The sequence below is a fragment of the Silene latifolia genome, chromosome 9 (genome assembly GCF_048544455.1).
Source record: "Silene latifolia isolate original U9 population chromosome 9, ASM4854445v1, whole genome shotgun sequence".
Taxonomy (NCBI): Eukaryota; Viridiplantae; Streptophyta; class Magnoliopsida; order Caryophyllales; family Caryophyllaceae; genus Silene; species Silene latifolia.
This window is the reverse complement of record NC_133534.1, coordinates 128,128,986-128,153,498: the sequence shown is the minus strand read 5'-3', so window position 1 is coordinate 128,153,498 and position 24,513 is coordinate 128,128,986. Positions and strand designations below refer to the sequence as shown.

The 24,513-nt window shown below is 37.3% G+C and overlaps 2 protein-coding genes and 1 pseudogene across 2 annotated transcripts; all 3 read left to right on the top strand.

Moving 5' to 3' along the window:
- Window positions 1-717: 717 nt before the first annotated feature.
- LOC141601577 (uncharacterized) lies at window positions 718-12,665 on the top strand. The gene is made up of 10 exons (XM_074421872.1): window positions 718-1,258; window positions 5,821-6,078; window positions 6,162-6,362; window positions 6,474-6,668; window positions 7,129-7,914; window positions 8,011-8,557; window positions 8,630-9,258; window positions 9,373-10,160; window positions 10,269-11,003; window positions 12,564-12,665. Exons 1-10 carry the CDS (start codon window positions 718-720, stop codon window positions 12,663-12,665), a joined length of 4,782 nt encoding a protein of 1,593 aa, XP_074277973.1.
- Window positions 12,666-14,320: 1,655 nt separating this feature from the next.
- On the top strand, window positions 14,321-18,351 carry LOC141601576 (uncharacterized; annotated as a pseudogene).
- A 790-nt stretch (window positions 18,352-19,141) lies between these two features.
- Window positions 19,142-23,198, top strand: LOC141600058 (putative alpha,alpha-trehalose-phosphate synthase [UDP-forming] 11). The gene is made up of 3 exons (XM_074420232.1): window positions 19,142-21,873; window positions 22,036-22,309; window positions 22,595-23,198. Exons 1-3 carry the CDS (start codon window positions 19,907-19,909, stop codon window positions 22,913-22,915), a joined length of 2,562 nt encoding a protein of 853 aa, XP_074276333.1. The 5' UTR covers window positions 19,142-19,906; the 3' UTR covers window positions 22,916-23,198.
- Window positions 23,199-24,513: the final 1,315 nt, after the last annotated feature.

The following is a 24,513-nucleotide window of genomic DNA, read 5'->3' as shown; positions in this document are numbered from 1 at the left end:
GTAAGGAATGGTGTTGCACGAACTTTACTCCGGGATGTTTCGAAAGCCGCGACAAAAGAAGGGTTAAATCGAGTCCGGTTGAGTCATGACGAAAGCATCCTTGTTTCTCGTATCTTGAAGTATTCTATACATGGAGGAAGGTATTATCCCAAATCTTGGTTGGTTAATGTTCCCGCCCTTAAGTTTTTCATTGATTTTCTTGATTTTCAAGGGTGGAGTCACATTAGTCAATTTTCGGGTCCAATTTATCCGGTTGAAATTGTTCAATTCTTTGCTAGTATGTCGATTAAGAAAGGGGTCTTGCATGCATTGGTTAATGGTGTTGAGGTGACTGTTTCTGCTTCGGATTTTTGCTCTGCTTTTTCGGTTCCCGATGACGGAATTGAAATTAATACGAGTCTTAAATGGTCCAATGTTTTTAGTGACAAGGAATTGTTGGTTAAGAAGTATTTTGAGGAAGTTGTGACGGATGGTGGAAACATTGTTGTTCGTCCTCTCTCGGCGAAAATTAAGTTCCTCTTAAATTTTCTTTGTAACACGGTTGTGCCAAGGAGAGGAGGACGAGACAAGGTTTCGAGTTATGAGGCCATTATTATTTACTCATGGTTGGAAGGACAAAAGGTGAATTTAGCGAGTCTTGTTTTACATCGTATAGTCCAAACGAGTCTCACGGTTACCAAGGAGAAATTTAGTACAACAATCGACCTTCCATATGGGATGTGGGTGTCTCGGTTGTTAGAAGTCAAACGAGTGGAGGGACGGGATAGCTACGGTGTAAGTGCAAAGGATTTCATGTGTGATCGGTTGATTAAGCTTATGGGTCTTGTTGTTGGTGGACCCGAGTTGGTACTTATTAAGGATGTTGAGAAGATTTCGAGTGATTCGGGTTTGGGGCCAATAGAGGCAAAATTGGGAAGTTTTATGATTACTTTAATGGAGAAGTTTGAGGAGCAATCCACCCACTTGGCTACGGTTTTGTCACATGTTGGACCATCACGGTCTTTGGAGTCGGGTTTGGATGCTTCTCGGGTTTATTCTTGGATGGATGAGTTGGATAAGAGGATAGAAGGTTTTGAGAGGGAATTGAAGGCAATTCGTGGGGAAGTGTTCCCACATGGAGATCGTCTTACCTTTCTCACGAGTCAAGGCAGTGCTTTGGTTATGCACGGAAAAGCTATGGCAAACGATCAATCACTAACTTTGGAGGCCGCTAAAGCTTTGTCCTTGAAGATACTCAACTTTGAACGAAGTATTCAAGGTCTTTCTCAGCTTGTGCGGAGCTCCTTCGATCGTCTCGATGCCTTGGAACATCGTACCCGCCCCGACTACGTGAACCCTTACAGAACCCGCAACATTTGACTTTGTCTCACCTTGCCTTATTTAGCACCTTCTCCTTTTAGTATCTTTTCTTTATCTTGATGGTGTATTTTGCAAACTTAAATTCAGCCCATTTTGGCATACACTTGTGGATTATGGCCCAAGTGTCTCTTTAAACATGTGTTTTATTCGGTCCTTTGGCATCAAACATGTTTTCTTGAGTTTGTGATAATTAATCCTCTAGATGCTTATAGTTATGCGTGCTGATATTATGTTCTATGACGTTTTTATCTCTTGTATCGTCTTATATTATTCTAGTCATTTCAGTTTTGTTCTTAACTTTTCGATGATGTCAAGAGGGGGAAAGATCGTCTATGGTAAGCATCTACCTAAGCTTGCTCCTTGTCAAGACCGATTGTCTCTCAAAGTCCTTAAAGTTTCAATTTTTTGTTAATCGTCTTGATCTTGCGTTGATCTTTGTTATTAAGATGACGGTGTTATATTGAGGGGGAACTCTTTACTTAGTCAAAACATTAGGAGGCTTGCCATCATAAAAAAGGGGGAATTTGTTGAACCATATAGTGTATATGTTTATGTTTGATGATGTCAAGGTGTTTTATAATTTATATACTTGTTGCGTGTAATCGTTTGTCAAAGTCTTTTAGATTATCCAATACAAACAACAAAGGAAGTTGTGATGAAAGTATATAAGAATCAAGCCTCAATTCAAGATCAAACGATTTGAAGATTCATTCAAGATTTATGTGAAGACGAAGTCCGTCTAAAGATTAATCAAGCTTGGATGATGACGTAGCCTATATTCGAAGATCTCTTTGAAGATTAGAATAGTATAAGTGATTATCTCGTAATGATAACCAAGAATGAGTTTCTTGAATTAGTAAAGTTATAGCTTTGCAGCTATAACATTACTAGTAAAAGAGCTCAATATTATAGCTCTCTTACTATAACATTAAGATGCTGAGTTTACTATACACGACATATAATGTTTTAAAATTATTTTTAAAATTGTTTAAAGTTTATCTTTAACTGTTTTGATAAAAGTATTTACTTGATAAAGCCCGGTTTAGTGCAGAGTTCGGTTCCTTGTTGAACGTTTACTAGTAGTCGTTTTGGGTCAACTTATAAGTTGGACCACGCTACTAATTAGGGTTTAAATAAAGCCTCTCTTAAAACCTAAATTCTAACCCATATATTGAGCTAGGGTTTGCACGAGTCACGAGGCATATGAGCCGTGACATCTCATGTAGACTAAGATATGTTTGGTAAAGATTCTATATCTTTACATATCTTATATATCTTACTTAATATATTTGTTTATGATAAAAGATATTCTTGTTGTAGAAAATCTTATCATATCTTAGAATTTATGGTAAAGATAATAATTGAATAAATTATATTCTATCTTTTGGAATATTCTTTATTATCTTTTAGGCTTTTAGGAAAGAAACAATAGAAGATATGATTTGTTAACATATCTCATATTATTCGGCCATTAGGGTTTCTAGAAACCGAATTGCCTTGCTCTTTCCTTCCTATAAATACTTTGCTCTTTGCAACATTTAAAAGAGAGACCTTAAGCATAAAAATTGATCTTATTTTTATAAAGCAAAATCGTGTGTTTCAAAGCAGAAAACCGTTTTGTTATTTTTGAAAGGCCGTGTATTTTAAACTCGTATATTCATTTGTTAAGTTATCGTTATAAGATAATAGTGCTTATTTGATTTATTACTTGTTCATTAACGTGAACCTTTGCAAGAATCATTAGTGCTTTCTTATTAGCGTAAGTTAGTCACTCGAGTATTTAACGGTACTCATTGAGTTACAGCTAGAGTTAGTTGTACGAATTGGGTTAGTAAATTTGTAATCCGTAGAAAGGTACTAAATTTATTAATCGAGAATAGTGGACGTAGGTTTCGACTTATGAAACTGAACCACTTCAAAAACCGTGTGTCTCCTCTCTTTCGTTCGCTTGTTTATTCTGTTTTACATTAATTAGTTGATTAGTTAAAGTTTAATCAATAAACTTTAAATAATCAATTACATTCATACAATCGAAAAAGCTTTCAAAAGTTTTAAATCCTCAATTCACCCCCCCCCCCCCCCTCTTGAGTATTTCGGATCGATAGACTCTTCAACTGGTATCAGAGCCTCATGCTCTTGATTGCCTAACCGCAAAGAGGTTGATCTATCTTGTTTTTATTTATCCTATCGTTTTATATTCCGCTGCCTATCACGTGATAAATGGATTCCAAATATCTCAAGTGTCCCGTCTTTGATGGGAAGAATTATGGATTGTGGAAAAACATGATGACTCACCATGTGAAAGGTCACGATTGGGAGTGCTGGAGGATTATCCAAAACAGACCGCACAAAATCCTTGTAGCATCCGAGGAAGGCACTACCTATGAAAAGAAAGAAGAGGACTATGTCGAGGCCGACTACAAGAAGGCCGAAAAGAACTCCAAAGCAATAAGTCTCCTGCAAAACGGAATGACTTCTACAGAGTTTGATCGATTTTCTTCGTGTTCTACGGCCAAGGAGATATGGGATGGGCTTAAACTAGCTTATGAAGGTACTTCTATTGTTAGGAAGCACCGAATAGATTTGCTTATGCAAAAATATGAGCTATTCATTATGGAGCCTAATGAGTCCTTAGATAGTATGTCAGCAAGGTTTTCAAGCATCATAAACGAACTGAAAAACCTAGGTAGGAAATTCAAGATCGAGGACATTGCCGAAAGGTTCTTAGGAGCCTGACTAAGAAGTGGCGTGCTAAAGTCACTGCAATGGAGGAATCACGAGATCTTGAAAACCTATCCTATCAAGAACTCATCGGTGCTCTTATGGCCCATGAAATTACTCTTAACAAAGATGACGTTGAACCAAGCCGTAATAAGAGTATGGCCTTAAAGAGCGAAGAAGTTGACTCTGAACTAGAGGATGAAACTGTTCTGTTTGCACGCCGTTTCAAAAATACGATATTTCGAAACAAACAAACAAAAACATCCTACAACAACAACAACAAGTCATCGAACAAAAAGGTTACTGAATCAAAGTCATCTTTCGCAAACAGAGGTTGCTTCAAGTGTGGAGAATCTGGTCACATGATCAAGGATTGTCCAACATGGGAGAAGATCAAGGACAAGACAAAACGTGAGAAGACAAAAAGAGAATTCAAACATGTTATGATGGCTTCGTGTTGGGGAGACTTTGACTCGGAAGATAATGAGGAATCTGAAGGCGACGAAGTAGCAAACCTTTGTCTCAGCAGTGTTAGTCTTGATCTAATCTCCGACATCGACAATGAAAGCACAAACTCACACTCAAATTATTGCTTTCTTGGAGAATCAGGTGAAGATGACGATGAAGAGGTAAGTTATCTTGAGCTTAAAAAACGCGTTAAGAAATTGTCTAAAAGTGCTTTAATTGAATTCTTTGAAAAATCTCTCGATAAGTGTCATGAACAGGACTTGGAGCTAAAAGATCTAAAGGAACAGATTCTCGAAATTGCAGAAGAGAATCATACTCTGAAGGCCAAAACTAAGAAGTTAAAATCTAAGGTTATAGCTGAGAAAGCAATAACGTTAGATTCTACTATGGCTGAAAAGAAGGAATTAGAGTCCAAAGTTATAGCTAATGAAGCTATAACTTCAGACCTAAAGCTTAACATCAAGCACCTTCAAGCCAAAGTTATAGCTAATGAAGCTATAACTTTAGAACTTAGAAAAGCCAAAGAACTTTTGGAAACTAAGGTCACATCTGATGAAGCAGTGATCTTAGACCAAAAGAAAGAGATAGATTCCCTTTCAAAGCAATTAAAGGAATCTGCTGCATGCAGGAAATAGATGTAGGCGAAGCCATGGGTGCAAATCTGGAACAGGGAGCACGAGGGAGGAGATGGGAGTGTGTGATTTTTAGTGAGAGAAGTAGATTTTTAGTCAGAGAATGAAGCAGAGAGAGGGAGAGAAAAACGGAGGCGGTGTAATGAAATATTAGACGGAAATTTTAGGGTTTCTGGGGTGGGGGTGGGTATATATAGTGTGGGTAATAATTAGGGTTTTATTGAAATTGGGCTGGATGGACAATGTTGATGGCTTGAGCCCATTTACTATTGTTGTCAGCCCAAGTTTAATATTGCGTGGCTTTAATATTTGTTCTGTATTTGTTCACATACGGTCCATGTACTTTACGATTTGAAGAAGTGAATAAAAACATAACGTTTGACATAATTCGTCTTTCCCATTATGCTTGACGAATATAGGTGTTCAGATACCAAAGAAACTTGGTGATTACGGGCAATACGCAACAATCAATGTCAAATCCTCGAGTACCGCTATCTGACATTACGAACGGTACTTCTTTATTCTTAATTGTTAATATTTTAATACATATATTCAAGTTTTTCAATTTTAATTTTTATCCTTTTTCATTTGTTGTTTTAAAAAATTTATAATACGGCATTACTAATTGTGAACATTTCAGTTTCTCATACCCCATGTCATCGAAGCAGAAGAACAAACGTAAGTGAACAGATAGTGATAACAACCCCGCCAAGTAATGTTTCTAATGATCCTACTCCATCATATGCCAACACTCTTATTCTAACGCCTAATCAGTTACGGGTGAGAACGACAAGAGAAAAAAGACAATCGCGATTCTCTAAGAAACGTGCTGGTAATGTTCATAATGACGTTTCTCAAACTACGGTCAATTTTACACCAGCAACCTCGAACATGACAGGTATATATCTCTATTTAACTTTTTACATTTAGCAATTATTAACGTTCGTGAAAGTCTTAATTTTTAGTAAAAATGTTGTGTAGAACTTATATTTAGTCCGACCGATATCATTGAGCGCTTAGTGAGAGATCTATGTGCTGAATATGGTGAAGCTTTCAGTGAAGTGAATCCGTCTGTAAATAGAATTGAACAATCACCCGGTAGTGGTATTTTTAATGCATCATATTCACATGGAGAATCTTCGAGAACTCAACAAAATACTTCTGTGCCGTTAAATAATGATGGTTAGTTCATTCATGACTTTTTATTTATTAATTAGAATTGCAAAATGCTTTGGTTATTGTAGTCTAATTTTTATGTCTCAATTTCTGAATTTTGTTTTAGGAAATGCTTAGCATGGGAAGGATATTGGGACTGTGGAGATGCAGAATATGAGTGCGATAAATGTCATGCGTTGATGTGGTTTGAGGAGAGAAAAGATAAAAGACGTGGTACAAGACGTCCTAAGTTCTCACTTTGTTGTTCTGATGGAAAAGTTGAACTCCTATTTCTACAGCAGCCGCCTGAACTTCTAAAGTCGTTGTTGACCGGTCAGCATCGATTTAGAAAGCATTATAAGGAAAACATTAGAGCTTATAACTAGATGTTTTCCTTCACTTCTATGGGCGGTAAAATCGATCATTCCATCAATCAAGGTAGAGGACCGTACACCTTTAGGATGGGAGGTCAAAATTGTCATCGGATAAGGACTTTGGTACCGACCGGAGATGCAAGGCCAAAGTTCTTTCAACTTTACATATATGACACGGAAGAGGAAGTTCATAATCGAAAAAATGCCATTAGGTAAATACATTTTCTTTCGGTAATAAGTTTTTTTTAAAATAATTTTTTTTCCGTAGGGAATAATTTGATTTTAAAATGCAGTGCAGTAAATCCATCAAGGTTCAATGACGAGTTAATACGATTGTTGGAAAATATGATTGATTGTCACAATACAATTGCAGAGACATTTAGGATGGTTAGGGATAGACTGACTGTAAATACGGACAGTGAAGTCAACTGATGGAAGAACTTACAATCTTCCAACAGTTTCGGAGGTAGCGGCTTTAATTGAGGGAGATATTGGTCCACATATGGAGAAGCGAGATATTATTGTCAGAAGGTCGTCCGGTGGTTTACAGCGGATATCTGAGTTGTACCCTTTATACACCCCCCTAAAATATCCTTTGTTAATTCCATCTGGAGAAGATGGGTATAGGCCCGGTATCCCACATAGTGCATCTTCTATTGGTGTTAGCACGAGTGACCAACCACGTGAAGAAACAATGTGTAGGGAGTGGTTTGCTTATCATCTTCTAGAGAGACCACCAGGTGTTGAATTTCCAATGATCTTATTATCTGGTAAGGCATTCCACCAATTTTTAGTTGATTGTTATATGCTGGTCGAATCGCATAGGCTCAATTTCATTCGTTTTAACCAAGATCGACTTCGAGTTGATAATTATAAGAACCTCTCAAATGCTGATGGAAGAGGAGATGTTGAGCCATTTTCAGCGGGTACTCGGTTTATCGTGCCTTCTTCTTTCCCCGGAGGTGACAAGTGGAAAAAAGCAAATTTCCTTGATACCATGACTATTTGTAAGTGGTTTGGTTATCCAGATTTATTCATCAGTTTAACATGTAATCCAAAGTGGCCGGAAATAGTACGATTTGTTTCTAAAAGAGGCTTGCAACCCGAGGACCGTCCAGATATTGTGTGTCACGTCCTTAAAATGAAGCTCGATGAGTTGATTAGGGGCTTAAAGGATCGACATATTTTTAGAAGAGCGCAAGGAGGTACTACCAATTGTTAATCTTTTATCTGAATATATCGTTTATGACATAGCATTACTGTACAAAAATATAATGACATTTATTTACGTTTGTTTGCAGTCGTCTATACTATTGAATTTCAAAAACGTGGACTCCCTCATGCCCATATAGTATTGTTCCTACAATGGGAGGAAAAATTCCCTACAGCCGCAGATGTCGACAAAATCATTTCAGCGGAGATTCCTGATACGACTACAGATCTCGTCTTACATAGTGTTGTTTGCGAGTTTATGCTTCATGGACCATGTGGTAAAGCAAAGCCGTCATCACCGTGTATGGTCGGAGACAAGTGCTCAAAATATTACCCAAAGTCGTGCACCGAGAGAACAACGGTTGACGGTGATGGGTACCCTATATACAAGAGAAGCAAGAAAGGAGTTACGGTGATTAAAGATGATGTGCCCCTGGGAAATGATTTTGTCATTCCATATAACTCTCAGTTGTTGTTGAAATATCGGGCTCATATCAATGTTGAGTGGTGTAATCAATCTAGATCCATAAAGTACCTATTTAAGTACATTAACAAGGGCTCTGATCGAGTTACCATGCAGTCGTCTTACACACGTCGTAATAAGGAGGACCCTGGTCGATTTGATGAGATTAAGAGGTTTTACGATTGTTGATATCTCTATGCATGTGAAGCCGCTTGGAGAATATTTGGGTTTGATATCCACTACAGAACTCCTGCTGTTGAAAGGCTACAATACCATCTTCTAGACGAGCAACTTATTGTGTTCCACGATGATGATTGGGTTGATGAGGTCGTAGAAAATACTTCGCTCGGGGTGTCACAATTTCTTAATTGGATGAGCTGTAATAATTCGACAGTACGAGAGATGCAGGTTGCTAAAGAATTATTATACTGTGAATTTTCAACCAAATTTGCTTGGAAAAAGAAAGTCCGTGAATGGAGCCTTAGGAAAAAAGGATTTACAATTGGTAGGTTGGTTCACGTTCCGTCGCAATGTGGTGAGTTGTATTTCATGAGAGTACTGTTGAATCACGTTAAGGGACGAAAATGTTTTGAGGATATTAGGACTGTGAACGATTTTGTTCATCCGACATTTAGAGAAGCATGTTATGCATTGGGTTTAATTGGTGATGATCGAGAGTATATTGCAGCTATCAACGAAGCATCTGATTGGGGGTCTGGCTTCTACTTGAGAAATCTGTTCGCGACGTTATTATTTTGTGTTACTTTGTCTATGCCGAGCAGAATCTGGGACGAAACTTGGCAACTGCTATCGGATGACATCCTTCATAGGCAACGCACTGTTCTTAACAATCAAAATGTGTCTTCATTTAATAGTAAACATTTACCGCTATTTTAATTAGAACAACTTTAAAACAATTCTTCATATTTCGCATTCTTACCTTCATCTATTCCATGAATTTATTGCTGCAGTATATAAAATCACATAGATAATATTGCAACTTTTTTAACCACATATTTACAACTTACCGATGAAGAGTTGCAAAATTATTCACTTATTGATATTGAAAATTCTCTTCAAATAAATGGTAGTTCACTTCGTCGATTTGAGGGAATGCCGTTCCCAGACATGTCTGCAACGGCACATCATCGAAATAGTTTAGTCATGGATGTGTTGTCGTACGATAGACAATACTTGAGTGAAGAACATGAGATTCAGCTATCTTCAATGACTGACGAGCAGAGGTTGGTGTATAATGAAGTTATGGAAGCTGCTTTAAATAACAAAGGAGGGGTGTTCTTCGTTTATGGATATGGTGGAATTGGGAAAACTTTCCTTTGGAGAGCTTTGTGTGCCGGTTTCAGAAGTAAGGGCGATATTGTTGTGGTTGTTGCGTCAAGTGGAATTGCAGCAACTTTGATACCAGGTGGTGTAACAGCTCATTCCAGGTTTGGAATTTCCATTAATATAACGGAGGACTCCATCTGCTCCCGAATTAAGCCTGACAGTGATTTAGCTGAACTTTTGATACGTGCTAAACTCATAATATGGGATGAAGCACCGATGACTCATAGGCATTGCTTTGAGGCCCTTGATAAAAGTTTAAAAGATGTAATGCGTCTTTTGCACGTGGGAAATGCTGACCTGCCGTTTGGTGGGAAAGTTGTGGTAATCGGGGGTGATTTTAGACAGACATTACCGGTTGTTTCAAAAGGAAGTAGAGCAGATGTTGTGGCTACATCCCTGTGTTCATCGTATTTGTGGTCTTTCTGCAAGGTATATATTTCTTTCTTTAAATATCAATATTACCGTTTTATGTGAGTCTTACTTAAATTATTATTGTCGTACTGTATTTAAATGATATAAAACGTATACCATGTATAGGTACTTAGATTGACCAAAAATATGCGATTGCAAGTTGGTAGTTCAAGTGGCAATGTTGAGGAGTTACGAAAATTCTCCGAATGGCTCTTGGAGATTGGAGATGGTATAACAGGCGGTGAAAATGATGGAGAAGTTGATCTAGAATTACCAGCCGACTTACTCATTCAGGATGTGACGAATCCTATTAAGACATTAGTAGATGTCGCTTATCCGGATCTGCTTGCACAATTGTGGAATCCGGAATATCTCCAACAAAGGGCAATCCTCGCCCCTACTCACGAGATTGTTGAATCGGTAAATGAATATGTTTTGTCGCTTATTAAAAAGGATGAGAGAATTTATTTAAGCTCCGATGAGGTGTCTAGTGATGCCATAGGTACAGGTGATGGTGACATTCACTCTAGTGAATTCCTCAACAGTATCAAATGTGCCGGACTCCCGAATCACCAATTGAAGTTGAAGGTCGGTGCTATGGTGATGCTTCTGCGAAACATTGATCAATCACGTGGGTTGTGTAACGGTACGAGACTAATTGTGACTGATTTAGGGGCACGCGTGATAAGATGTACTGTCTTAACTGGTAGTCATAAAGGTGATAGAGTGCATATTGCTAGACTAACACTTACTCCATCGGACACCAGTAGATTTCCGGTACGTTTCAGTATAAGGCAATTCCCCTTCGCTGTTTGTTTTGCAATGACGATAAACAAGAGTCAAGGGCAGTCTTTATCTCAGGTCAGCATCTATCTTCCAAGACTAGTGTTTAGTCATGGCCAGCTTTATGTCGCACTTTCCAGGGTCACCCGAAAAGAAGGCTTGAAAATTCTAATTTGTGACTCAGATATGCGTACTTCTACTATGACTACTAATGTAGTGTATCATGAAATTTTTCAATTTTTAGAATAACTTGCATATGTTAAAGTTTATTATTAGATTATATTTCTTTTATCCGGATGTAAAGTTTTTTATGTATGCAATTTTTATTTACAAGAGTAGATTACGTTATTTCCTCATAAACCAGTGCATGTGAACACGTATTTGTAACAAATTTAAACATTAATTATGTAGATCGTTGATTTAGACCAAGTAGATAAGTACAATAGAAATGCAAAAAAAAAATATACATCCAAATACATTAATACCGGTCCAAATACATACCCGTGCAATTTTGCACGGGTTTAAAACTAGTATTTAGTGGAATGGTAATATGTTGAAGAAAATGAACGTAGGAGAGAGAATGTGGGGTTACATGTTATATTAACGACAAACGATAGACAAATAAGAAAAGTGGAAGATAATTGTGACTTACCGGTTTAGGAAATGTGGAAGATGTTAGTGAATAGGAGGGAGTAATATTTATCAATAAAAGATTTAATAATTTATAGTTTTATATCATTTTTATTTATTCTAATTAATTAAAATATTATAGTTTAGAATTTAGAGGAAATAATATAATTTGATGAAAGATTAATTTTAATGAAAAAATAATAATTAAATGAAATAAATTGTAACCATTAGTTTCCTTATTTATTAAATGCACTTAATTATCATTAGATTCCTTATTTAAGAAATGTGCATTTTGGCGGGAAAACTATTAAGATCACCTATTCTTTTACTAGATAGAGGATTTTTAGACTCATTTTACATTATCTTTATGTAAATTCACCTTACATGGGATTAAATGCTTCTTTTAAGTTTTATTGTAAGTTAAGATACACCGGAGTTAAAATGGCTTACAGGAAAACAGAATCAAGCACAATCACATGATCACATCCCGTACCAACGTACACAATCTGGCAATGTGTTGAGCGTGTTTGCCACGCCTGACAAGTGAAACATGACTAAAACTAAAACAATGATTAGACACCCGATATTATCAATAAAAAGTCTAATAGAACTTTTTAATGTAAGAAAGATAAGAGGTATACATTGTGCTTGAGTTTTATTAATCATAAGACGAGTATTTATACAAGTAATAAGAAAGTTTGAATATACTTATACGTTAACTAGAATGCTAGAAATATACACAAGGTAGAATTAGGAAAGAGTAACAACAGTGGACATAGGAGACGGAGTAATAATAGACTAGACGTGTGACTCGTGTGAGTCATAGGAGAGACGTAGTCATTAGTAGCATTATCCTTAATATGCTCTTGTAAAATGATGGACGATCCAAATGAGAGACCAGTCTTGAGAAGCAAACGATAGAAACGAGAAAGCACAAGCGGTTTGGTAAGAGCATCTAGTTTATAATCTGTCAAAATGTTGTCGAAATGTGTTGGATGCGAATTGAAGGAGCCCTTGTTGAACTTGCTGACAGACAATCAAATGCAGGGGCCAAAATTCCATCCATGGTTGGACGCTGAAACTCAATGTCCATCCATGGTTGGATGTTGAATATCAATGTCTAACTATGAATTGTACTTTAAGGTCTCAATGTCTTGTTCATGGATGGACGTTTAATTTCAATTTTCAAAGTTCGTCGTGCTTTCATGGAAATTCGATTTACGCAATTTCATCCAAATTCGATGATCTTATTACATTATACGATAGGTCAAACAATTAGATTTGCCTAATTTCATGGAAATTCCAACTTACAAACATGTTTAAGCAATGTCATGCGATTTCTAGTTAAAAAACGATTCAATATAAGAAGGTATTAGTTAGTTAATTTACCAATGATGATTGATCGTTCGACATTGATTTCGATCTTGATTTTTTTTTTTTAAAAGTGTTGGTTTTGGAAGAATTTAAGAGAGAAGAGGAAAAGAGTGACACTAGAAATATAACAAGAGTAGTCAAAAATAGAAAAAACGTCGACCATCCTATTTATTAAAAGAACAACCACAGAGCTGAGTTGTCAGCCTGTGGTTGTCTGTTGATTTTTCAAAGCAAAAATTAACTTCCTTAATTTCAGGGACCAGTATCCCTTCCTGATTTAATTACATCCGCCCTCTTTAATTACATTGCTTTTTATGAAATGTTCAATGTTCTATTAAATACAAATACAAATTAATACAAATTACAATCTACAATACAAATTACGTCACTTTTTTTTTGTAATGTTCAATGTTCAATTACATAAAAATATAAATTACAGCAGCATGATTAAATATAATTACAAATTCAGGGACGTAATAGACACTAAATTCATAATTTCGTATTCTAATTTCAGCATGTATTATCCAAGACACGTCTCAACCGTATGTTCCATAATTATAAACTTGAAAATAATTAATGTAATTACCATAATATAAATTAAAAAAATTAAAAAATAATAAATACTAAGCCGTAAATTTTAGTATGCAATATACTTGAAGTATGAATAAAATTACTTAGATTAAATTCCAATAAATAATAATAATAATAATAATAATAATAATAATAATAATAATAATAATAATAATAATAATAATAATAATAATAATAATAATAATAATAATAATAATAATATAATATATAATATATAATTAAATAATTAAATAAATGTCCCCTCAGATCTGGATAGAGAGGCAATCATCATCGAGGTACTGCTTGGAGCAAAAAATACGACAGCTACAATCAACTGACAACCCGCTATCAGGTTGTAGCAATGACAGGCTACCCGATATTTTCTACTACTACAAGTGAAACTTTATGGCCCGATATCGTCATCCAAAAAATTAGACCCAAATCCAATTATGCAAATTAGTTTAAGTCCAACTTAGAATCAGAATGGACTTAATGACCCAATTACCCAACCTTCTCAAATTTAGGTAACAAATCATCCAATAAAATATCTGCCTTCACATCATATTGCCAATGAACCCTAAATGAACCCACAATATAGGCAGTTTATTATAGAAACACCACCACTCCTAAAACTGCCTCCACTATCTCTTTACCACTTTCTTTTCAACCAACTTATAATTATAATATATTAATTGCAATACAGATAAAGGTATCAACATAGTTTGTTAATTTCATCTGCCAAAACAACAAAACGTGAGAAATTGTCCAAAAAATAGGAAAATAATATGGGAATAATTATGGTACCAACAAAAGTGAAAACAATGGAAGCATATGCAAAAAAATGTGAAGTCACAGTTCGTGTTCTTAGAAAATTGATCCGTGATTCAGATGAAAAAGATGCTACAAAAAGAAAACTGTACGGAATGGAGTTCATTTGTATCGGCAGTGAGGTAAATTTGGTTTGCATTTTCAATGTTTTCGTTTACAAAATATAAGTTTTCTACTGCCTCAAAATTTAACAAAATAAATTTATATCTGTGTAGGGTGAGTTAATTCAAGTAATTGTAGCAAAGACACTTGTGTCATTTCAATTCATATCAATTGGCACTTGTGTTATTTCAATTCAAGCAACTGTAAAATTTCTTTTTTTTTTAACAATTTCAATTGGCCAATGTAATAATTGAGTAATTCATATGTCGGTAACAAAGACGTCAGGCCGGAGGATCGACCTGATATTCTTAGTCGTGTTTTCAAGATGAAACTGGCGGAAGTAATGAAAGATTTGAAAGACCGTCAAATATTCGGACGTGTCATTGGAGGTGAGGTTACACATAAATCTTTCGAGTACTACCATTCATGTTTTTTCTTAATGTCGTACGAATAAAAAACTTAAGATTGTTTTGGCTAATCTTTCAGGCACGTACACTATTGAATTTCAGAAACGTGGGTTGCCACATGCTCATATTCTAATATTTCTTCATCGTGATGACAAATTTGCGGAGGCCACAAATGTAGATAAAATTATTAGTGCTGAGATACCCGATCCTGATGAAAACTCTTTGTTATATGCTCTTGTGAAGGAGAATATGATACACGGTCCATGTGGCAAAGACTTCCCTACTTTCCCGTGTATGGTTGCATCTAAGTGCTCAAGAAACTTTCCGATGAGGTGCATCGAAAGCACAATGGTTGACGACGATGGGTATCCTGTATATATGAGGAGGGAGAAGGGATTTACCGTGGTGAAGAGTGGACGCAAACTTGGCAATGAGTGGGTAGTTCCATATAATGCGCAATTATTGTTAAAATATCATGCCCACATAAATGTCGAATGATGTAATCAAGATCGATCAATCAAGTATTTGTTCAAGTACATAAATAAGGGGCCTGATCGAGCCACAATGCAATCTTCTTATCGTCGTCGAAACGAGGAGAATCCCGGCCAAATAGACGAGATATAGAGGTTCCATGATTGTCGTTATATCTCAGCATGCGAAGCTGTGTGGAGAATCTTCGGCTTTGAAATCCATTATAGGACTCCTCCTGTTGAAAGATTGCGCTTTCACCTTCTTGATGAGTAAAGCGTTGTTTTTAACGACGAAGACCATATTGATGCAGTCATCGATAATCCCACAATCGGTATGACAAAGTTCTTGGCTTGGATGGATTGTAATAAATCTAGCGAGGAGGCACAACAACTATTATACAGCCAGTTCCCGACGAAATTCGTGTGTAAACAAGAAGAACGTGCTTGGCATCCTAGAAAAAGTGGTTTTGCTATTGGAAGAATGCATAATGTTTCCCCTAATTGTGGTGAACTATATTATATGAGAATTCTATTAAACTTCGTCCAGGGTCCTAAATCTTACGAGGATTTAAGGTGGTTTGATGATGTTTTGCATCCTACGTTCAGAGGTGCATGTTATGCGCGTGGGCTGCTTGGAGATGATAAGGAGTACATTGACGCTATAGAGGAAGCAAGCCGTTGGGGTTCCGGGTCTTATTTAAGAAACCTCTTTGTCACTTTATTGTTGTCTGTTACTATAGCGATGCCAAGTAAAGTGTGGGAGAAAACTTGGAAGCATCTTTCAAATGACATCCTATATCAACAACGTAGTGCGCTTCAAAACCAAGGTTAGTTGTTAAATGATCATTTTGTGATTACTGTAAATTCATACTCCCTCTCATTCACTATAATGTCCCCTATTTCCCAAAACGGATTATTCAAGTAATTTTCCCCTTTACATTTTTGGTAACTTTTACTCTTATTTTATTCATCCCTCTCTCATATCACCAAACCCCCACACAACTCTTTTACTCTTATTTTATTACTTTCCTTAATGTTTTGGCCCCACAATTCTTTACTTAACTCCTAATTATTCACCCCTCTCTCCTATCACCAAACCCCACCCAACCCTTTCCTCATTTTTTTATAGTTTTCCTAAAGTATTGTGCCCATATGATATTGGAACATTATAGTAAATGAGAGAGAGTATAATATTATAGTAACTCCCCTTTTATTTAAGCCCTGCCGTGTAATAATTGCTTAATATACTTTTAAAATGGTGTGCGCCTATTAAATTCACAGCCTGCGATTAACGGAGGATGAACTTAAGAATTATGCGTTGCTAGATATAGAAGCATGTCTTCAACCCAACGGCAGTAGCTTACGTAGGTTTGAAGACATGCCTTTTCCTGAATCATCAACACCTCATCCCGTGAACACGTTAGTATCCGACGAGCTATCTTATGACATAGTTTCTTTAGGGGAAGAACATGTGCACCTTTTATCTTCCAGGACTAACGAGCAAAGGGCCGTCTATAATGAGATAATGGACGCAGTCCGTAATAATCGCGGAGGTGTTTTCTTTGTATATGGATATGGAGGGACGGGTAAAACTTTTATTTGGCGAACCTTATGCGCGACATTGAGAAGTAGAGGACACATTGTGCTTCCTGTAGCATCCAGCGGCATTGCAGCTACCTTACTTCCCTGTGGAATAACTGCTTATTCAAGACTTAATATCCCACTCAATGTAGTTGAAAATTCTACATGTTCAAGGATTAAACCAGGAAGTGATTTAGCCGAACTCTTAATTAGGACAAAGCTTATTATATGGGACGAAGCACGAATGACGCACAAATATGCTTTCGAGGTTGTTGACAGGAGTTTAAGAGATGTTGTGCGTTTTTCGAACGACGGATATATCAATCAACTATTTGGTGGCAAGGTTGTCGTATTTGGAGGTGATTTTCGACAAATACTTCCCGTTATCCCTAAAGGCAGCAGATCGGAAATCGTGAATGCGTCACTTTGTGCTTCAAATTTGTGATCTACTTGCAAGGTACGAAAAAATGCACGTTTTGAATTAACTATTCCATATGTAACGGTTATAAATTTACTTTACTTTATATGACCTCATAAACTACATATTTGTTTAATCATACAAGGTGTTGAAATTGACAAAAAATATGCGCCTTCGAGGTGGAGATTCGTGTTCCGAACATGCTCAGATAAAGGAGTTTTCAGAATGAATACTAAAAGTTGGAGACGGGGAAGTTGGAGATCCGAATGATAGGGAAGTTGAATTAGAGTTGCCGAATGACATTTTGATTCAACACACTGGAGATCCTATCGCTTTGATTGTAGACGCCATTTACCCATCCCTCGATAATCAACTATCGAATCTCGAGTATCTTCAGGAGAGAGTCGTCCTTGCACCTACACATGAGATCGTTGATTTCCTTAATGACTGTATTATCTCAAATCGATGGAACAGAGAAAATTTACTTCAGCTCAGACGAGGTTAGTAAAGATGAGAGCAATATTGGGGTCCGTGATCTGTACTCCACAGAATTTCTTAACTCCATTAAGTGTTCGGGGCTTCCAAATCACGAATTAAAGCTGAAGGTTGGTGCTATAGTTATGCTTCTTCGGAACATTGACCAATCTCGCGGATTGTGCAATGGCACTCGACTTATAGTGACAGATTTGGGATCACTTGTGATTAGAGCAACAGTTTTATCGGGTAGTCATAAGGGCGATAAAGTGCATATTGCTCGTATTCCACTTACTCCATCTGATTCCAGTAAGTTCCCGGTACAGTTTGACAGAAGACAATTCCCCGTTGCGCTGTGTTTTGCAATGACAAAAAATAAGAGCCAAGGACAGTCCCTAGCACATGTCGGCCTCTACCTTCCAATGTCGTTGTTTACGCACGGTCAGCTCTATGTCGCTATTTCAAGAGTCACAAGCAAAAAGGGATTGACGATTCTGATTTGCGATAATGATAAACGCGTGTCCAATAGAACAAATAACGTAGTGTATAAAGAAGTTTTTGAGAAGTTATAGTTCAACAATAGGTCTTGGTATAGACGGGTGGGGCGAACAAACGGGTAAAGACCTCTAATAAAATGGGTAGAGAGGACAAGGTGGGGCACCCCCATGTGCTCTCCACTTTATGGCAAATGGGTATTTTGTGAGGGAAAATGGTATCCGTCTATACGTATAGACGGATAGTGTCCGTCTATAATGAGAATTTGTGATAGTTCAATTAACTTATGATTGTATCCCATAACAGCTTTTTGTTGTACTTATTTCTTTTCAATTTGTCGACTTTTGTTAACTCTTCCAATTTTCTTGAATTTATTTTTGTATTTTCAGAATTCCCAAATTGATATTGCCATTAGAGGTGGGCATAATCCGGTCCGGACCGGAAAAATGGACCGGTCCGGACCGGAATCTAGTGGACTGAAACCAGAATTAAAAATTCCGGTCCGGTCTCCGGTCCACCATTTTCCAAGATTCCGGTTTCCGGTCCGGTCCGGTATTTTCCGGTCCGGACCGGTTTGGACCGGAATGCCCGAAATTATTGTTATTTTCATTTTTTTTCTTAAAATTGTATTTTTATTCCGGTCCAATGGATCGGAATTTTTGGACCGGAATTTGAAAAAGTGGGTAATTCCGGTCCAACCGGTCCGGTCCGATCTCGGACCGGAATTTTTCCGGTCCGGTCCCGGTCCATGAATTTTGTCGATTCCGATTCCGGTCCAAACCGGTTCCGGTCCGGTCCGGTCCGGTTTTGGACCGGTGCCCACCCCTAATTGCCATAAAAGAGCATTTCCTATTAACAACACTACTTAATCAACCCTAAACTACAACCCCGTGCAATTTACACGGATATAAAACTAGTATATCGCAACCCGCCAACCCCCTTAACAATCTAAAAAATTAAGAGCTTGGACGTGGCGTTTGTAGGAATGTCAAAATACCAACTTACGTGAGTCGTTGTTAATAGTGATAAATTCCCTACTTTCTCCATCAATCCTTTTATCCATATCCAATAGCAAAGAACTACCAAATCTTTTTATTAATTGTTAAAAAGATTTCCACACCTAAGTAATTACGTACCACCTTAGACCAAAGTCGGTCCATTTGTTCTTATCCTCCCTTTATTTTATTACTAACATTAATCCAAAATATATTTACATATTCGTAAACAACTCCCCAATCTTAAAACTTTTGTAGCCACCTTTCCAAAATCTTCAATCTTCCTTTCCATATTCATACTTGTTTTCCCATGTACTAAGTTTCATTAAACAAAAAATTCATTCCATAACGAATTTCTTCTTCCTTATCCAATTTCATGCACTAATAAATAACGACAATTCTTATATAAAGCCTTTCTAAGGAGAACACTACTACTTTTAAAAAAAGTACTTAAAAAAAAACCTACATTAGTATATACTTCATTCACATGAAACTCATTGTTCTCATCTTAATCTTAAACACAATAAACCCACAAAAGATTTCATCTTTTTTTGTCAGTTTTTCTCAATCTTTTTCAAGTTTTCATCTTTTTAGTACTTGGGTATTTGTTAGAATTTGAAAAGAAATACAAAGAATCATGCTTTCTAGACCTTGTTTTAATCTTCTAAATCTTGAGGAATTGCCAGAATTAGAGTATAAAATGGGAAGAATTCCATCAGTAATTACAAAATCAGGAATAATCCCAGAATTTGATGCTTCAGATTCTCCATTATCACCTGTTATAGGACAAAGAATCATCATAGTTGCAAATCAACTTCCTTTAAAAGCTTATAAACAAGATCATCAATGGAGGTTTGATTATGATGAAGATTCTCTTTATTTGCAGCTTAAAGATGGTTTAGACCCAAAAATTAATATTCTTTATATTGGGTGTTTAAAAGTTGAGATTGATGCTGAAAAACAGGAAGAAATTTCACAGTTTTTGATGGATGAATTCAACTGTTTGCCTGTTTTTTTAGCAAATGATGTTCAGAATAAGTATTATCATGGTTTCTGTAAGCATTATCTGTGGCCTTTGTTTCATTATAAACTGCCTGTTTCTTGTAATAATCATGGTGGTGTTTATGATCCTACACATTGGCGTGCATATGTTAGTGCTAATATTGTTTTTGCACATAAAGTTGTTGAAGTACTCAGGCTTCGAGGCGAGGACGATTATATTTGGGTGAATGATTATCATCTTATGTTGTTGCCTACTCTTTTGAGAAGACGGGTTTTTCGGGTTAAAATCGGGTTTTTCATGCATAATACTTTTCCATCATCAGAGATTTTTAGGGCTATACCCGTTAGAGAGGAAATTTTGAGAGGTTTACTGAATGCTGATCTTGTGGGGTTTCATACTTTTGATTATGCAAGACATTTTTTGTCTTGTTGTAGTAGGTTGTTGGGGTTGGATTATAAGTCGAAACGAGGGCATCTTGGGGTGGATTATTATGGTAGAACTGTAAGTATTAAGATTTTGCCAGTTGGGATTCATATGGGTCAGCTGAAATCTTTGATGTCCTTGGATGAAACTGTGAAAAGGGTTTCGGAGTTGGAGGCCAAATATAAAGGGAAGACTGTCATGGTTGGTGTTGATGATATGGATGTGCTTAAAGGGATTAGTTTCAAGTTCTTGGCATTAGGACACCTTTTAGAAACACAGCCTAGATTTAGGGGTAATTTGGTGCTTGTTCAGATAGCAAACCCTGCTAGAAGTCGAGGGGAGGACGTTCAGGCCCTTCAAAGGGAGATTGATATGATTGTTAAGGAGATTAATGAGAAGTATGGTCAACCAGGGTATGAACCAATTGTTTTTATCAATGAGTCGATTTCGACCCTGGAGAAGGCGGCCTATTATGCGATATCTGAGTGTTGCTTGCTCAATTGTGTGAGGGATGGGATGAATTTGGTGCCTTACAAGTACACTGTATGCCGCCAGGGTAGTCCGGTGGCAGGCACTGGAAAGGAAATTGAGGGGCTCTCAGTACCAAAGAAGAGTGTTATCATTGTCTCTGAGTTTGTTGGTTGCTCCCCATCTCTTAGTGGGGCGATAAGAGTTAATCCATGGAATGTGGAACAACTTGCTGAGGCAATGCACGAGGCGATTGCTATGGATGACAAAGAAAAACAGCTAAGACATGAGAAGCATTACAAGTATATCAGTTCTCATGATATTGCATATTGGGCTAGGAGTTTTGATCAGGATCTTGTAAGAGCTTGTGGAGATCCGTTCGCTAAGAGATGTTGGGGTGTTGGATTTGGTTTGAACTTCAGAGTTGTTGCTCTGCCACCTGACTTCAGGAAACTGTCAGTTGATCATATCAAAGTGGCGTATAAGAACACCAGTAATAGGTTGATTCTATTGGACTATGATGGTACTATGACGTCATCATCTGTGGATAAAGCTCCGAGCGTTGAAGTCATCGCAATCTTGCGCAGTTTATGCAACGACCCGAAAAATACCGTCTTCATTGTAAGTGGAAGAGGTAGAGAGATTCTCAGCAAGTGGTTCTCCCCTTGTGAAAAGCTTGGATTATCAGCTGAGCATGGCTACTTTACTCGGTACTTTACACATCTGTTTCTTATCTTCCGAAATCCTTGTGTATTTTTCATTTAGTTACACTGTTAATTAATGGGTTTGACTCACATATAAGAGTCTCTCCCATTTTTTGTGGAATTTCTCCTGCCTTGCTAATACTAAGATGTTTTTTTCTTTGATTGTAGATGGAGTAAGAATTTTCCTTGGGAGTCCAGCATGCAAGCCACAGATTTGGATTGGAAGACGGTTGTCCAACCGATTATGGAGCATTATGCAGAGGCAACAGATGGGTCTTCCATAGAGCAAAAGGAAACAGCTTTGGTGTGGCATTATCAAGATTCTGACCTTGATTTTGGTGTGACCCAGTCGAAAGAGCTACTTGACCATTTGGAGAATGTGCTCGCTAATGAACCTGTTGATGTTAAACGCGGCAAACATATTGTCGAAGTAAAACCACAGGTAAAATTTGTTCTGTGATGAGTGAATTTTACTTTTGATAGGCATGGCTGATCGACTGAACTGATTGAAAGTGTTTGGAAATCCAGAAGTTTACGAGTAAAACAACTGCAGGCCTGCAGTGACTTGTGATTTTGAATAGAAATGAAACTAAAAATGACCCCTTACTTAGTTCACTAGAAATGAACCGATAACAGCGCAGCATGAACTATATAATCCATTTCCTGGGTCGAGTAATATCGACATATTGAAGTTTGACACTGTGTATCTTCTGGGGTTCAATTGCAGGGTGTGAGCAAAGGTATTGCTGTGGAAAAGCTAATAGCAACAATGAGGGACCAGGGTAAAACACCCGATTTTGTGTTATGCATCGGGGATGACAGGTCAGACGAAGACATGTTTGAAGGTATCAGCAGGGCAACCTCGAATCCATCATTGCCGCCAATCCAGGAAGTATACGCCTGCACAGTGGGTCAAAAACCGAGCATGGCCAAGTATTATCTCGACGACACTTGTGAAGTTATTGCTTTAGTCGAGGGCCTCGCTGGTACGTCTGCGCATCAGCAACCCAAGCCTAGTGAGTCTCAGTCATTTGCTGAGAAAAGTTGATTAGATTCACAAACTATAGACAGGTCAGGTTGTAGTCGGCTAATATTAGTTTACAAGTACAGTTTTACAAGTAGAACATCGTTGTACAGCAAGGTATAGGCTAAGAAGTCGGAATACAGTTTCAGGATATACCAGATGCATAGTGTTTTTTTTTACGGATGTAACAAGGCAGTAAAGCTGATATTTCATAGTTGTAAATAACTAAACACCAGTTTTTGAAGTAACTAGATTCATTTATATGTAATTCATAGTTTCTTAGTAGTAAAGGTTCCCTGTTTGGCCATTCTTATTGTGACCTGTGCTGTTGCGCAGCATTATCTGTTTATCGTATAAAGGGTAAAGCACGAGAACTAGTAGAGTCAAGGGCATTATGGAGCAAGATTTGAACCCTGAGATGTTTTATTTTGGTACAAACCCTGAGATGCAATGTCGTGCACAAAGGTCGGCAGCAGGGGCCTCTTAAAGTAAATGGAGGCCCGGTGCACCACAAAAGAATAAATTTTTTTTTCAAAATGGGGTTTAATAACAAACAATTTAACGGAATGGGGTGACTTTGAAACTAATTACCCAAAATGGGTCCACGTAGGCTCGGTTTTGGCAATATTAGGGTCGGGATTAAGGTCGCTTAGCGGGAGAGCGACTTGAGGCCAAACCGCCGAGCGGCTGAGCGACTTAGCCACCAAAAAAAAAAAAAAAAAATAATTACAGAAGGTATAGTTGATGGGAATTGAACCCGCAATCTGATTCCATTCAAATCACACTCCTAACCATAACACCCATAATGTAATGACTCATTGGGGTGATTAAAATACATATTTAATGCTATGAGTATTGAATGCGCTTTAAGATTTTTAATAATAATTACTAAATATTACTCCGTATGTTGAAGTACTGGACTTTAACATGTAAATTTGCTTGTACTAGTGGTTAGCTTCAACAGAATAAGTGTTTATTTTGTTGAAGATCTTGTGTTCGATTCCGCTTAACAGCCCTTTCTTTTTTTTTTTTTTTTGGCAAAGACCCAAATCGCTGTGGGGGAGGGCGATTTGAGCTAAAATCACCCACGCCCTAAGCGACTTGCCTTGAAGTAGCGTACTAAGGTTTGGGTTGACTTTAAGTGACATTTTGGGTAAGGTCGTTGAGCGGGGGAGCAACTTGAATCCGAGCCTAGCTTCGGTCATGACGTGGACCCATTTTGGGTAAATACTTTCAAACTCAACCCATTTCGTTAATTTGTTTGTGCTTAAGTCCCATTTTGGAAAACAATTCAAAGAATAAGGCCCCAAATATGAATGTATAAGTATAGTACACGTCAATGTTTGTATTGAATTTTATTAGTAAAGATTATAAATTCGGTGGCCAAAACTGGAGGCCCGGTTCCGCCGCCCGTGGTCGCTAGACGCCCCTGGTCGGCAGTACCGACAAATTTACCCGTAATTAGATTATACATTTGATGTACTACCACTACTTGTGTAGTTTCCGAGCTCTATAATAAAATTTTTGAGTTTTGTTTTTAATGGTTAATGACGTGGATTTATTAACTCCAACCCAAATAGTTTGAAACAAACCGCGTAATGTCAATTAGTTTGGGTAATAAT

Bases quoted from the DNA above. Each gene is read 5' to 3' on its own strand.
- LOC141601577 (XM_074421872.1), top strand. From the start codon at position 718: ATGTGGGTGTCTCGGTTGTTAGAAGTCAAACGAGTGGAGGGACGGGAT. The intron at 1,259-5,820 runs GTCTTTCTCAGC...TGAACATTTCAG, and splicing joins CTTTGAACGAAGTATTCAAG to TTTCTCATACCCCATGTCAT. The intron at 6,363-6,473 runs GTTAGTTCATTC...GGAAATGCTTAG, and splicing joins TGTGCCGTTAAATAATGATG to CATGGGAAGGATATTGGGAC.
- LOC141600058 (XM_074420232.1), top strand. From the start codon at position 19,907: ATGCTTTCTAGACCTTGTTTTAATCTTCTAAATCTTGAGGAATTGCCA. The intron at 21,874-22,035 runs GTACTTTACACA...CTTTGATTGTAG, and splicing joins GAGCATGGCTACTTTACTCG to ATGGAGTAAGAATTTTCCTT. The intron at 22,310-22,594 runs GTAAAATTTGTT...GTTCAATTGCAG, and splicing joins TTGTCGAAGTAAAACCACAG to GGTGTGAGCAAAGGTATTGC.